General features: G+C 50.9%; 1 protein-coding gene across 1 annotated transcript in view; it reads right to left on the reverse strand.

Annotated features, from left to right (window-relative positions):
- phf2 (PHD finger protein 2) overlaps positions 1 to 14,931 on the reverse strand; it is a 160,859-nt gene that overhangs the window by 72,025 nt on the left and 73,903 nt on the right. Inside the window, exons 5-6 of the mRNA XM_048547918.2 lie at positions 11,635 to 11,776; positions 9,850 to 10,036 (exon numbers count right to left, since the gene is read on the reverse strand). Of these exons, the coding sequence (XP_048403875.1) occupies positions 9,850 to 10,036; positions 11,635 to 11,776 (329 nt within the window). The remainder of the gene's footprint in view (positions 1 to 9,849; positions 10,037 to 11,634; positions 11,777 to 14,931) is intronic.

The following is a 14,931-nucleotide window of genomic DNA, read 5'->3' on the forward strand; positions in this document are numbered from 1 at the left end:
TGCAAGGACTTGAGGGCTCTGGCCAGCTCGTCCAGGGATATCGGCCGGTCCAGCCACTCCCTCGTGTGTTGTCTAAGACCTCCGTGTTAGACGACAGGAACGACTCGGAGGCCGTGCTGTCCGTGGGCTTCGTGTCGTACAGTCCGGCATAGAAGGATCTGCTGATCCTCAAAATGTCGGGCCGAGACGACGTCACCGAGCCGTCGTCCTCCTTCAGCCGGCTAAGCACAGAGATCTCTTTGTGCACCTTCTGAAAGAAGAAACGCGAGCACGTCTCGTCCTGCTCCACGGAGTGGACCCTGGACTGGAAGATTATCCTGGAGGCCTCCGCGGCGAAGAGCGAGGCTTGCTGGCCCCTCACCTCGCGGAGGTCCTCCGTGACATCGACCCCCATCAACTGCAGAAGGAGCAGGTTCTGCACCCTTTTCTGGAGTCGCGACAGCTTTCCCCGCCTCTCTCTCGCCTTCCGAACACCCTTGAGGACAAAGAACCTCTTGATGTTCTCCTTCACCGTCTCCCACCAGTCGCCTGGAGACTCAAAGAGGGGTTTCACGGTTCTCCACCCGGCGTACTCCCTCTTAAGCTCCTCGACGTTCTCTGGGGTCAACAGAGTCGTGTTGAGCTTCCACGTCCCCTTGCCGGCTGGCTGGTCGTCCTGTAGGTGACAGTCGGCCAACAGGAGGCAGTGGTCAGAGAAGAACACCGGCTCGACGCCGGTGGACCTGACCGAGAACGTCCGTGACACAAACAGGAAGTCTATCCTTGAGCGGATAGACCCGTCTGGCCGCGACCAGGTGTACCTCTGCTGCGCTCCGTCTGCAGGGGTGCTGAAGACGTCGAGCAGCTTGGCGTCCTTCACCGTGCCCATCAGGAATCTGGACGTCACGTCCAGTTGAATCCCCCCACCCGCTGTCCCAACGCCGGATCTTCCATCTGCATCAATGATGCAGTTGAAGTCTCCGCCTAGGATGACCGGCCTGGACGTGGCCAGCAGGGGTGAAAGCCGCTGCAGGACGGCCAACCGCTCACTCCGTACCGCTGGGGCGTACACGTTGATCAGCCTCAGGGGAGCATTCCTGTAGGTGATGTCAGCCACTAGGAGGCGCCCCCCCCCACCACCTCCTGAACTTGAGAGATGGTGAAGTTGCGCCCCCACAGCAGAATAGCCAGGTCCGAGGAGCGACAGTCGTTACCCCCCGACCAGATCGAAGGCCCACAGGTCCAGGCGCCGCACCATTTCCCGTACCTGCCGAGGTGCAGTATCCCGCACTCCTGCAGAAACAGGAGGTCCGCCTTGATGGTGGTCGTAGGCCAACGTGGACACACATCTCGCGGTTGACTTGACGCTGCGCACATTAATGCTCGCAATTCGTACCCCCATTGTGGGCAGTGACCGCAGTACCCTCCCCAAGTCCAAGGTCCAGCCCCTCCATCTGTCCCGTCATGCCCATTGCCCGGGCTAACTGCTGGACGCTCTCCGGGCTCAGGAAACCGTCCGTGCTGCCTTCCGGGTGGCATCCCCCCGTCAGGGGTGCGGAGGCAGGAGGGTCCGGCTCCGGGTCAGACTGGGGGCGCGCTGTTTCCTCCTTCCCGCCTGGAAGTTCCGGGGGGCCCTCCAGTGCTCCAGCGGCACTTGACTGGGTGTCGGAGTGAGCCTCAGGACGCCTCCCATCACCTGGAAGCGGGGTGCTGCTTTCCTTCCCCCTCGAGACTTTTAACTTCTGCTTCGGGTGGGCCTTCTCCGAATCCTCCTCGTCAGAGGAGCTCTTATAGCCCCCCCTGTAGCTGCCTCTTCCCGCCTGATGGTTGCGGTTCCTGGGCCCGTCGACGCACCTTCCTCCTCGCTTTCCGGACTGTTGTCCACTCCCCTGGGTCGCCTGTCGCCGCCTCCATTGGCTCCGGGTTGTCGGGGGGGAATCGGAGCCTGCAGGGGTGCTTTGCTGGCCTCGGGCCCATCCTGCACGGCCTGGCCCTCCTGCACATTAGTGGGGTCCTTGCTGGGCCCTGGTGCCTTCGTCTCCTCCGGGGGGGCTGGCCCCACATTTCCCCTGCCGGCGACCTGGGCGTAGGTGGCACCCCGCTGCGGGCATGCCCTATAGAAGTGGCCTGCTTCCCCGCAAAGGTTGCAGCTTCTCTCTCGTGGGCAATCCTTTGCAAGGTGTCCCTCCTCCCTGCAGATGGTGGCTTTGCAGTCGGCCGCCATGTGACCTGACCTACCACAGGCATGGCAGACTTTAGGTTGCCCTGCATAGGTCAGGTAGCCCTTGCTCCCGCCGATCGCGAAGCTGGACGGTGGATGTGCGACATTCCCGTCTGCGCCCATCCTCAGCGTCACCTTGACCTGCCTCTTACTCGTCCAGATGCCAAAGGGGTCCACGATGTCAGTTAGGTCCCCTTCCACCTTCACATACCTTCCGAGGAAGGTCAGGACATCAACTGCTGGCACATGCGGGTTGTACATGTGTACAGTCACCATACGGCTCCTCTGCGCTGGCATCACAAACAGTGGGACAGCGGTCAATACAGAGAGGGGGCCCTCACCTCCTTTCTCCTTGAAAACCTCCAGGAAGCGCTCGCAAAGCTTGGCACTCCGGAAGGTCACGTCGTAAAAACCTCCTCCGGGAAAATCCTGCAGGCAGTAAATGTCCGCAGCAGCGAACCCACAACAGTCCAACAGGACCCTCTTCACGAAGAAGGTGAGGTCCACAGGTGCAACTTCATCCACCTTCTTTACGGAAACACGGATGGTGTTCCGGACCCCCTGACCTGGGGCACGAGCACTTGCCGCAGCCATCGTTGCAGGTTGGCTGCTCCCCTGAACCAGCGTTAGGCCGAAGCCAGCATTAAGATCCACTGGTCGCAAGGATGCACAGCCAACCCGACGTCCTCCTTTCACCTCCAAGATAGCACTCTCGTCCTCTCGGTCCACAAGAGAGTGGGTCTTTATTGTGTTTGAGATGTAAGCTAGTTCACTGAGCTTGCCGGTTTGTTCCCAGATGTTTTGTCACCATTCTAGGTAACATCATCAGTGAGCCTCCAACGAAGCGCTGGTGTTATGTCCCACTTTCTATTTATCTGTTAAGGTTTCTTTGGGTTGGTGATGTCATTTCCTGTGTTGGTGATGTCATTTCCTGTTCTTTTTCTGAGAGGATGGTAAATCGGCTCCAAATCAATGTGTTTGTTGATGGAGTTCCGGTTGGAATGCCATGCTTCTAGGAATTCTCAAGCGTGTCTCTGTTTGGCTTGTCCTAGGATGGATGTGTTGACCCAATCAAAGTGGTGTCCTTCCTCATCTGTATGTAAGGATACGAGCGATAGTGGGTCATGTCGTTTTGTGGCTAGTTGATGTTCATGTATCCTGGTGGCTAGCTTTCTGCCTGTTTGTCCAATGTAGTGTTTGTCACAAAATGAACGTCATCTACAAAATACCTTGCAAGAACTGTGACAAACACTACATTGGACAAACAGGCAGAAAGCTAGCCACCAGGATACATGAACATCAACTAGCCACAAAACGACATGACCCACTATCACTTGTATCCTTACATACAAGGACAACACATCCATCCTAGGACAAGCCAAACAGAGACACGCACGAGAATTCCTAGAAGCATGAAATTCCAACCGAACTCCATCAACAAACACATTGATTTGGAGCCAATCTACCATCCTCTGAGAAAAAGAACAGGAAATGACATCACCAACACAGGAAGTGACATCACCAACCCAAGGAAACCTCAACAGAGAAATAGAAAGCGGGACATAACACCAGCGCTTCGTCGGAGGCTCACTGTTGATGTTACCTGGAATGGTGACAAAACATCTGGGAACACACCTTCAAGCTCAGTGAACCAGGTTACATCTGGAACAAAATAAAGACCCACTCTCTTGTGGACCGAGAGGAGGAGAGTGCTGTCTTGGAGGTGAAAGGAGGACGTTGGGTTGGCTGTGCACCCTTGCAACCAGTGGATCTTAATGCTGGCTTCGGCCTAACGCTGGTTCAGGGGAGCAGTCAACCTGCAACGATGGCTGCGGCAAGTGCTCGTGCCCCACGTCAGGGGGTCCGGAACACCATCTGTGTTTCCGTAAAGAAGGTGGATGAAGGTGCACCTGTGGACCGCACCTTCTTCGTGAAGAGGGTCCTGTTGGACTGTTGTGGGTTCACTGCTGTGGACATTTACTGCCTGCAGGATTTCCCCGGAGGAGGTTTTTACGATGTGACCTTCAGGAGGGCCAAGCTTTGCGAGCACCTCCTGGAGGTTTTCAAGGAGAAAGGAGGTGAGGGCCCCCTCTCTGTATTGACTGCTGTCCCGCTGTTTGTGATGCCAGCGCAGAGGAGCCGTATGGTAACTGTTCACATGTACACCCCGCATGTGCCAGCAGTTGATGTCCTGACCTTCCTCGGAAGGTACGTGAAGGTGGAAGGTGACCTAACTGACATCATGGACCCCTTTGGCATCTGGACCAGTAAGAGGCAGGTCAAGGTGACGCTGAGGATGGGCGCGGACGGGAACGTCGTACACCCACCGTCCAGCTTCGCGATCGGCGGGAGCAAGGGCTACCTGACCTATGCAGGGCAACCTAAAGTCTGCCATGCCTGTGGTAGGTCAGGTCACATGGTGGACGACTGCAAAGCCACCATCTGCAGGAACTGCAGGGAGGAGGGACACCTTGCAAAGGATTGCCCACGAGAGAGAAGCTGCAACCCTTGCGGGGAAGCAGGCCACTTCTATAGGGCATGCCCGTGGCGGGGTACCACCTACGCCCAGGTCGCCAGCAGGGGAAATGCGGGTCCAGCCCCCCTGGAGGAGAGGAAGGCACCAGGGCCCAGCAAGGACCCCACTAATGTGCAGGAGGGCCAGGCCGTGCAGGAGGGCCCAGCCCTGCAGGATGGGCCCAACGCCAGCAAAGCACCCCTCCAGGCTCCGATTTCCCCCCCCCCGACAACCCGGAGCCAATGGAGGCGGCGACAGGCGACCCAGGGGAGTGGACAACAGTTCGGAAAGCGAGGAGGAAGGTGCGTCGACGGGCCCAGGAACCGCAACCATCAGGCGGGAAGAGGCAGCTACAGGGGGGCTATAAGAGCTCCTCTGACGAGGAGGATTCGGAGAGGGCCCACCCGAAGCAGAAGTTAAAGGTCTCGAGGGGGAAGAAAAGCAGCACCCCGCTTCCAGGTGACGGGAGACGTCCTGAGGCTCCCTCCGACACCCGGTCAAGTGCCACTGGGGCACTGGAGGGCCCCCCGGAACTTCCAGGCGGGAAGGAGGAAACAGCGCGTCCCCAGCCTGACCCGGAGCCGGACCCTCCTGCCTCCGCACCCCTGACGGGGGGATGCCACCCGGAAGGCAGCACGGATGGTTTCCTGAGCCCGGAGAGCGTCCAGCAGTTAGCCCGGGCAATGGGCATGACGGGACAGATGGAGGGGCTGGACGTTGGACTTGGGGAGGGTACTGCGGTCACTGCCCACAATGGGGGTACGAGTTGCGAGCATTAATGTGCGCAGCGTCAAGTCAACCGCGAGATGTGTGTCCACGTTGGCCTACGACCACCATCAAGGCGGACCTCCTGTTTCTGCAGGAGTGCGGGATACCGCACCTCGGCAGGTACGGGAAATGGTCCAGCGCCTGGACCTGTGGGCCTTCGATCTGGTCGGGGGGGTAACGACTGTCGCTCCTCGGGCCTGGCTATTCTGCTGCGGGGGCGCGACTTCACCATCTCTCAAGTTCAGGAGGTGGTGGTGGGGCGCCTCCTAGTGGCTGACATCACCTACAGGAATGCTCCCCTGAGGCTGATCAACGTGTGCACCCCAGTGGTACGGAGTGAGCGGTTGGCCGTCCTGCAGCGGCTTCCACCCCTGCTGGCCACGTCCAGGCCGGTCATCCTAGGCGGAGACTTCAACTGCATCATTGATGCAGATGGAAGATCCGGCGTGGGGACAGCGGGTGGGGAGGGAGTCAACTGGACGTCACGTCCAGATTCCTGATGGGCATGGTGAAGGATGCCAAGCTGCTCGATGTCTTCAGCACCCCTGCAGACGGAGCGCAGCAGAGGTACACCTGGTCGCGGCCAGACGGGTCTATCCGCTCAAGGATAGACTTCCTGTTTGTGTCACGGACGTTCTCGGTCAGGTCCACCGGCGTCGAGCCGGTGTTCTTCTCTGACCACTGCCTCCTGTTGGCCGACTGTCACTTACGGGACGACCAGCCGGCCGGCAAGGGGATGTGGAAGCTCAACACGACTCTGTTGACCCCAGAGAACGTTGAAGAGCTTAAGAGGGAGTACGCCGGTTGGAGAACCGTGAAACCCCTCTTTGAGTCTCCAGGCGACTGGTGGGAGACGGTGAAGGAGAACATCAAGAGGTTCTTTGTCCTCAAGGGTGTTCAGAAGGCAAGAGAGAGGCGGGGAAAGCTGTCGCGACTCCAGAAAAGGGTGCAGAACCTGCTCCTTCTGCAGTTGATGGGGGTCGATGTCACGGAGGACCTCCGTGAGGTAAGGGGCCAGCAAGCCTCGCTCTTCGCCGCGGAGGCCTCCAGGATAATCTTCCGGTCCAGGGTCCACTCCGTGGAGCAGGACGAGACGTGCTCGCGTTTCTTCTTTCAGAAGGTGCACAAGGAGAGCTCTGTGCTTAGCCGGCTGAAGGAGGACGACGGCTCGGTGACGTCGTCTCGGCCCGACATTTTGAGGATCAGCAGATCCTTCCATGCCGGACTGTACGACACGAAGCCCACGGACAACACGGCCTCCGAGTCGTTCCTGTCGTCTATCACGGAGGTCTTAGACAACACACGAGGGAGTGGCTGGACCGGCCGATATCCCTGGACGAGCTGGCCAGAGCCCTCAAGTCCTTGCAGAGGAATAAGACTCCCGGGAGTGACGGCTTACCGGTCAAGCTGTATTCCGCTCTGTGGGGCCTGGTCGGCCAGGACCTGCTGGAGGTGTACGATAGTGCGCTTCGGGCAGGAGAAATGTGCGAGTCCATGAGGAAGGGCATCATCACCCTCATTTACAAGAGGAAGGGGAAGAGGGAAGAAATTAAGAATTGGCGTCCCATTTCACTATTGAAAGTGGACTACAAAATCCTGGCCAAGGTCATTGCCAACCGGGTCAGGTCTGTCCTGGAGTCGGTGATTCACCCTGACCAAACCTGTGCTGTGCCAGGCAGGAAGATCGCTGAGAGCCTCGCGCTCATCAGGGATACGATCGCCTACGTACAGGACAGGCAGGTGGACACCTGCCTCATCAGCCTGGACCAGGAGAAGGCCTTCGACAGGGTCTCTCATGCTTACATGAGGGACGTCCTCTCCAAATTGGGGTTCGGGGAGGGCATCCGCAATTGGGTCCGGCTGCTCTACGCCAACATCGTTAGCGCAGTCTCGATCAACGGGTGGGAATCGGACAGTTTTCCTGTCGGATCTGGAGTCAGACAGGGCTGCCCGCTCTCTCCTGCCTTGTTCGTGTGCTGTGTGGAGCCCTTCGCCGCATCCATCAGGACGGACGTGGGCCTGAAGGGCGTGACTATGCCAGGCAGTGGAGGCCTTCAGGTCAAGACCTCCCTGTACATGGACGATGTCGCCGTCTTCTGCACTGATCGTCAGTCGGTGAGTAGACTATCGGACATCTGCAGCCAGTTTGAACTGGCCTCGGGTGCCAAAGTCAATAGGGGTAAGAGCGAGGTCATGTTCTTCAGGAACTGGGACGACTGCTCCTTCATCCCCTTTACCGTCAAGACAGACTACCTGAAGGTGCTGGGTGTTTTGGTTTGGTGGAGCTGGGGCGTGCACTAAGACTTGGGAGGAGCGTATCACCAAACTGAAGCAGAAGCTGGGCAGGTGGACGCTCTGGTCCCCCTCCATCGCGGGTAAGAACCTGGTTGTCAGGTGCGAGGAGCTTTCGGTACTGTTATATGTGGCCCAGGCCTGGCCTATTCCCTGGACCTGCGCCGCTGCGGTCACCCGGGCCATCTTCCACTTCATTTGGGGGTTGAGGATGGACCGGGTCCGCAGGGATACCATGTACAAAGACCTGGGAAATGGGGGAAAGGGTGTACCGAACGCCACCCTCGCCCTGACAGCTACCTTTGTGTGTGGCTGCATCAAGCTGTGCGTAGATCCTCCGTATGCAAACACCAAGTGTCACTATTTACTGAGGTTCTACCTGTCCCCGGTGTTGCAAAGGATGGGCCTGGCCTCGTTGCCGTGGAACGAGTAGTTGGACCGTCCCGTACCACCTGTCCTTCGTGGAGAAATGTTTGAAGGGAAATACCTTTGACCACAAGGCCGTCAGGCAGTGGTCAGCACGTAGTATCCTCGAGACTCTTCGGGAAAAGGAGAGGGTGGATCCCGTCGTGTGGTTCCCCACGCAGACTGCCAAAGTCATTTGGCAGAATGCCTCATTGCCAGAACTTTCAAACAAGCACAAGGACATTGCTTGGCTGGCGGTGAGAGGGGCTCTGCCAGTGAGATCCTTTATGCATGCCCAGAATCTCTGCGCCACCGCACGCTGCCCTCGAGGTGGCTGCCGGGGGGATGAGACTGTCGATCACCTCCTTCTGGAGTGTCCCTATGCGCAGGAGGTCTGGAAGGGGATGCAGTGGTATTTGTCGAGGTTTGTCCCGAGCAGCTCCGTGACGCGGGACTCCGTGCTCTACGGGCTGTTTCCCGGGACGCACACCGAGACCAACATCAACTGCGCCTGGAGGACCATCAATGCGGTGAAAGACGCTCTTTGGTCTACCCGCAACTTGCTGGTCTGCCAGCTGAAAGAACCGAATGTTGCAGACTGGCGCACTCTAAGGTCCAGGACTACGTGCTGAGGGATGCGCTAAAGCTTGGGGCAGCCGCCGCCAAGGCGCGGTGGGGAAAGACCACGGTATGAAACCCCTCGTCCAGCATCGAGAAAAGGGCCCTATCCTGTACCTGGGCCCAGCTGGCGCCTTCCCCAACTGGTCAGGGGGCCAACTGGGACTGTGTGGGGTGACAACTGCCGGGATATTTTCTTTGCTTTGTTTTTTTTTCTTCTTTTGTTTGTTTTTTTTCCTTTAGTTGATGTATGTACCCTCTGGTAACCCGGAGCGGCTTGCATGACTGGGTAGGTGTATAAATATATTTTAATTTTTGTACATCTTATGAATAAAGTATATTTTTTCAAATAAAACAAAAGGTGGCGAAATGTCTGAAAACTTACCTTCCAGCTCAGCGAGCAAACTCACGCCCATAATATTCAGTACCCGGTTCATTTTTAACATCCTTAAAGCAATAAAATATCCAAAGCATACTTGCACAGATACCAAACAATGATGAAAGAAAACATCAGTGGAGCCGACTGAAAACATGGTTAAAGAGGCAGGTCTCAATGATAACAAAAATGGGGAAAGCCTATAGAAAGTCAAAAACATTTAAAGAAAATAGATCTAAGACAGCGTAAGGCTTGACTAGTTGACTTAACTGAATAGAAATACAAGGTCTTTAGTTCTATGTTTTTCTGACTTGTACTCACTGTGAGTACCCCAACAAAATCAGGATCAGCCTCTGACTCCAGAAGATTGTTTGAGCTGGTTGGAATGGAGTTGAAGTTGTGTTCTTAGCTTTCAGAAAAAATTTTAATCAAGAGTTATTTTACACCCTCCCATGCAACATAATGCATCTGATAGTGATTGGACAGAACTGCCTTGCTGTTTTTAAAGCTTCTCAAAGTCAATTAGGAACAAGTATATAATAATTCTACATGTTCTTAGTGATACTCTGTGCTTCATAAGAAAAGTTTTAGTTTTTACTCCAACTGCTGTGTTTATTATAAGGTTGGCATACAGTTCCACTTGTACAGTTGTTTAAAAATTCATCTTCAACTTACACGTAGAAGATGGTACCAAGCAGAAGAGCCCCCAGACCCTATGTGAAAGTCTGTGTAGCTGTCCTTTACACCAATTTGGCAATATTTTGTAACTTTTGGCTTTTCAAAAAGCGAATCATCGTGCCATAAATTATCGACCCAGGACAATTTCTTGACAACTTCAGGAGCTTCAACCAAACTAGACATTCTGCAAAAAACAACAATACAGGAATGCAGATCTGAGTTTTTGTTAAAATCCATTTCTCAGTAAGTTTTTTTTATAAACTCTCACTGTTACCTTTTTGTTCCTTAACTAGATAAGCATTGGGTTTGATATACCTTGAGCTATAATAACTCTGAACTATTAAAACTTAAACTAATGCCTTAACTAAATGTTATTCTACTTGTGTTTACTCTTCAATTGCTGTCACTTCTACATCAAAGAACATCAGTCCATGTTTAGGATTTCTCAAACATAATTATTAATGAAAAGCATTTTAAATCAACATACTTGGATACAGTACGACAGATCTCCCGGACAGGTGAAACTTGAACCCGGACCTTCTAGCCCGAGGCTGGGTCTCGACTAATGCATCATAAGAGTCCTAACACAATAATTTTTTTAAAAATCAACCTGTTCAGGCATGTTACGACACATCTGAAGCAGAATGGAACTGAACTGTAATCTTCTGGACTAGAGGCAAACTATGCCACAAGACTTCAATTATAAAATGTATTTTATTCATTATGAATCTCATTCTTCTTGACAATTTTTCTCAGAACCAAATGAGAACAACATTCTTCTACGAACACAAATAAGCACTGTATCTGGTTGGATTCAGTAAATTAATTAAGGACATGATGGATTAATGATCACCCATCATAACATCTGAATAACTAGAAAGAATAGTAGAAGGCTACAGCCATACAACTATCGTAGTTGTGCCAACTCTGTGCACGTGTAACTAATTCAGTCCCACTCCTCTGCCCTTTGCACCACAGCCCCACAGCACATTGCTTTTGAGACAAATATCCAATACTGTTTGAATGCAACAATGGTACCTGCCTCCATCACATTCTAAGGCTGCGCACTCCTCATCCTAACCACATATTTCTTGAAAGATTTTCCTCATGTTATTTTGGTTCTTTTGCTATTCACATTAAATTGGTGTCTTCTGCTTCTCAACCCTTTCCCTAATTGGAACTACTTCTCCCTATCTATTCTGTCCAGACTCACTTCGTTTTTGGCACCTCAATCAAATCTTCTCTCAACCTTCCCTTCTCTTAGAAGAACAAACCCAGCTTCTTTATCTTAATAAATGGAATTCCTCATCCCTGGAATCATTCATATAAGTCTTTTCCACAAACTTTCAAATGCCTTCACATCCTTGCCCAAGATTGGTGCCCCAAGTTGGAAACAGTACTCCATTTGAGGCCAGGCCAGTGTTTTATAATGTCTCATCATAAGCTCCTTGCTTAGGAACTCCATGCTTCTGTTTCTACAACTAGAAATCTGCACTTATCATTAATCACTTTTTCAGCCTTTCTACCACATTGAGTGACTTATGAACATAAAGTTTCAGGTCCAGTTGCTCCTCCATCAGCTTTTTGAAACTGAACATTTTGTTATATATTGCCTCTCTTCTTCTTCCTAGCAATATACATTTCATCATACTTCTCTGTATTAAATTACATCTGCCACTATCGTTTTATAATTTTTAGGTATTTTTGTTATGGGTTATTAACAGAGAAACAACACTGAGAAATGGTTCAATTATGCAATAATGTTACATTTACAAAACATACTTTGTATCTGAAAATTCAAGGTTAATCACATTAAGAACTCTCTTCCGGTTTGCACTATAGTAGTAGTCAACAAATTCCTTGATGGTCAACTTGCAGGTCTTCTGTTTTGTGACATCTACAACATCAATAACTCTGTCTGGGCCTAGAAAATAAAATGAGAATATAACAAAACTTGTCGATAAAGAACTGTAAGCTCTTACAATAGGATAAAGTGAAAAAAAAATCAAACGAAATGGTCTCTCTTGTATTAAAAGTCCAAAGTGAAGTTATGTAAAATATGAACCACCAAATGAAAATTATTTCAAATGAATTTATTTTGATTCAATTCTCATTAATTTAACCGCTGGTCAATATTTGCCATAAAATCACTTCAGAAAGGGACACAAGAATAATTAAAATGCATACTAAGAGAATGAAACACCAAAGAAAGTTGTAACTTCACCACCAATCGCTAACTTAACATTGATCCAAAAGCAGAAGCAGACAGTAAGCACAATATAACATATTATACAGGTTATCATTGGATATTGGATAAATATTTTAACAGCATTTAGTGTGAACAGAGAAGCAAACGGTTATTCTGATGTCTGCACTTCATCTTGTATATGAAAGATACAAAAAATACAGACAGAATCTTATATGGATCAGAGCGACATGGGCTTGGTGAGATGTGTGGTAAGTTTAAGTGACAAGACCGGTGAGGCCCATCTCAACGTCAATCATCTTGCGCCATCTTTTATGTTCTTCGTAAGCCACTTGACTAGTTTCTCACCAGGCTGCAGCAAGATGCCAAATAATGATGATTAATATTTGTTAAGCAACTTGTAAATGCCACCACTATCTTCATTAATATTCAGCCTGCCATCTTGCCAAACAAGTTCTACTTTGGGAAAACTTGACAAAGAAACCAGAATGAGCACCTGGCTAATTCAGCTTGCCATCTGCTCTGAATGTGGCAAACTGGGCACCAACATCTTGGACACACTCCATAGGCACTGGCCACATGTGCCCCACTTCCAAAAACTCTGGCATCCGACTTGTACTGGCCACTAAGAACCCTCATGGCATATCTCCAATCTCCTTACAGGACACTTTTGCAATTCAATGCTGCACCTCAGGCCGCAACTATCACTGTATTGCTGCAGCAAGGACACTGTATACAGGGACCCTCACCCAGATCATGGACTGGACCAGACTGCATGTGTGAGCTCTTCATTTGTTCTCATAGAATTCACTCACTCTCTGCTCACAGCATCCCTGTCACGCCTTTTCATGTTTTTCCTGCTCACCCCAAGCTTCTAGGCTCTTATGACTCTGTCCTGTTGTTCTGTTTAGCACAGACACAAAGCTTGGAAACTTCTCATTGTTGACAGCAAGCCCAGTCAAATCAAGGGGGATATCACCTTTGCTCAGGGGTTCTTGGTACAGTAAGCTAAAGGCAGTCTCTGATATCAATCCAGGCCTCGTTCCGGGTGGTCAGAAAAAGGAACTGGGCCTCAAAAGGAGTAGGCTGTCAAATGATGGGCTGCACGCTGCTCATCTTAATTGACGTTTTTTGCCATATTGGGAGGGAATTTTCCGCCTGTAATTAAAGAGGCAGGAGATGAAAATTGGTGGTGCAGCTGTTGGTGTTGGTGGGAATGTGTCCCAAGTTAGGGTGCAGGCAGAGCAAAGGACATGGAGGGCTAGGGTGTCAAGGAGCACGGTGACAGTCAGTGGGAAAGATGTTGCAGACAATAATGACAGTGGTACTGATAAGCATTGGTGGATGGTCACTACAGTAGCAGAAGTAGAGTGTGAGATATCAGAGGGAAAATGATAGTCTATGCCTTTGGAGGAGTGGAGAAGGACACTGATCTCCTTCCTATACTGTTGGGTATTCCTCCAGACAGCTGAGGCAGCACTGATGGAGGTGGCAGTCTTAGACACAGCTGGCACAATCTGGTGCTGAGGCCTCCATTGCTGTTCATGACGGATCAACCTGTCTTTTGTTAGCACAAGTCCATCTTGCAGGAGCTCCAAGTGCCTGCCTGTAGAGGGGGTACCAATTTCCCCCTATCTGTCATGTCCAGGTCAAATGTCAGCAACTGTTCAGGCAGTTCTTATCCTGCTGCACAACAGACTTTTAAAGATGGCATAGGGTGAAGCTAAGGCAGCAAATTCCAGAATATCCATGTGTCGAATTGTTCCAGGAACACATGTGGAAGATGGGCTGGAAATCAGACATGAGAAATGCCATAGGGGTGTCATTATTTTAATTAATGAGGCGAGTTTGGTAAGATAGGTCTTGAGGGCTCACTAGATATCACAGCAACAAAATCTCCAAAAATCTCAATGCAACTCAGACTTAGCCAAAAACACATACGATTCAGGCATTTGAGTATTAGAAAGCTGTACTTAAATGCTCTAATTACTTATGATCTCATTCTCCCATTATGACTCTTGGTTGCTTAAAGCAGTTATTTGAATTACGCTGATTTGAAACATGCAACATATTTGATCCTAATTTAATAAAAATAGAGATTACGGATTAAGGGGATGATGTAAACAAAATTAATTTTAGTTTTTTTATTGCATTTCTCAATGAAACAGCTCCCATAAACCAGTTTTCACTGATGAACACAGCCATGGTCTGAATCTACTCTCCTTTTGGCGAAGTGTCAATTTCATCCGTTTTATGGAGGGTTTCTTTCCATGAGACCTAGCCCTTTTTTTTATTATGTTATTTTCCAAACGATGCCTCATTAACTACCTACTCCATTCCAGTGGCACCTCTAACGTCTGAAGTTAAACTAACTCTACAAATCCCACTCACTACTATCTGGATAGACTGGAATATACCAGTATCCGTGGCAGACTTGCCACCTTCAAAACACCTCTATACACATGGACAAAGACCAACAGTCTAGAGTTGCCTGCATGGTTTGTAACATATACCCTTACCTGGCCGGTAAGGGGAAACTGCCTTCTCAGTTTGTAGACAGGCACCTGGAGTTCCTATTGAATGGGGTGTTGCAGTGGGGGAATGTCCTCCTCCCCAAGGCTGTGCCATCAGACCATGCCAGCCTAGTCCGAGGTGCCACCTAGGTTATTGCAGTCTCAAACATCTGGAGGAATGTCCAGCAGTGGAGGAAGACAGTCAATAATGTTACCCACTCAGCCAGAGTAAGTGCCATTATCTTCTCTCTGACGTCTCACATATACTCCTTCTCTGCTACTGCTCTTATCTTACATCAAGGCTCATACTCTACCTTTCTTACTATGATATGCAACACTTCCACACTTGCTGTCACCCAC

This window comes from Stegostoma tigrinum, chromosome 11 (assembly GCF_030684315.1).
Source record: "Stegostoma tigrinum isolate sSteTig4 chromosome 11, sSteTig4.hap1, whole genome shotgun sequence".
Lineage (NCBI taxonomy): Eukaryota > Metazoa > Chordata > Chondrichthyes > Orectolobiformes > Stegostomatidae > Stegostoma > Stegostoma tigrinum.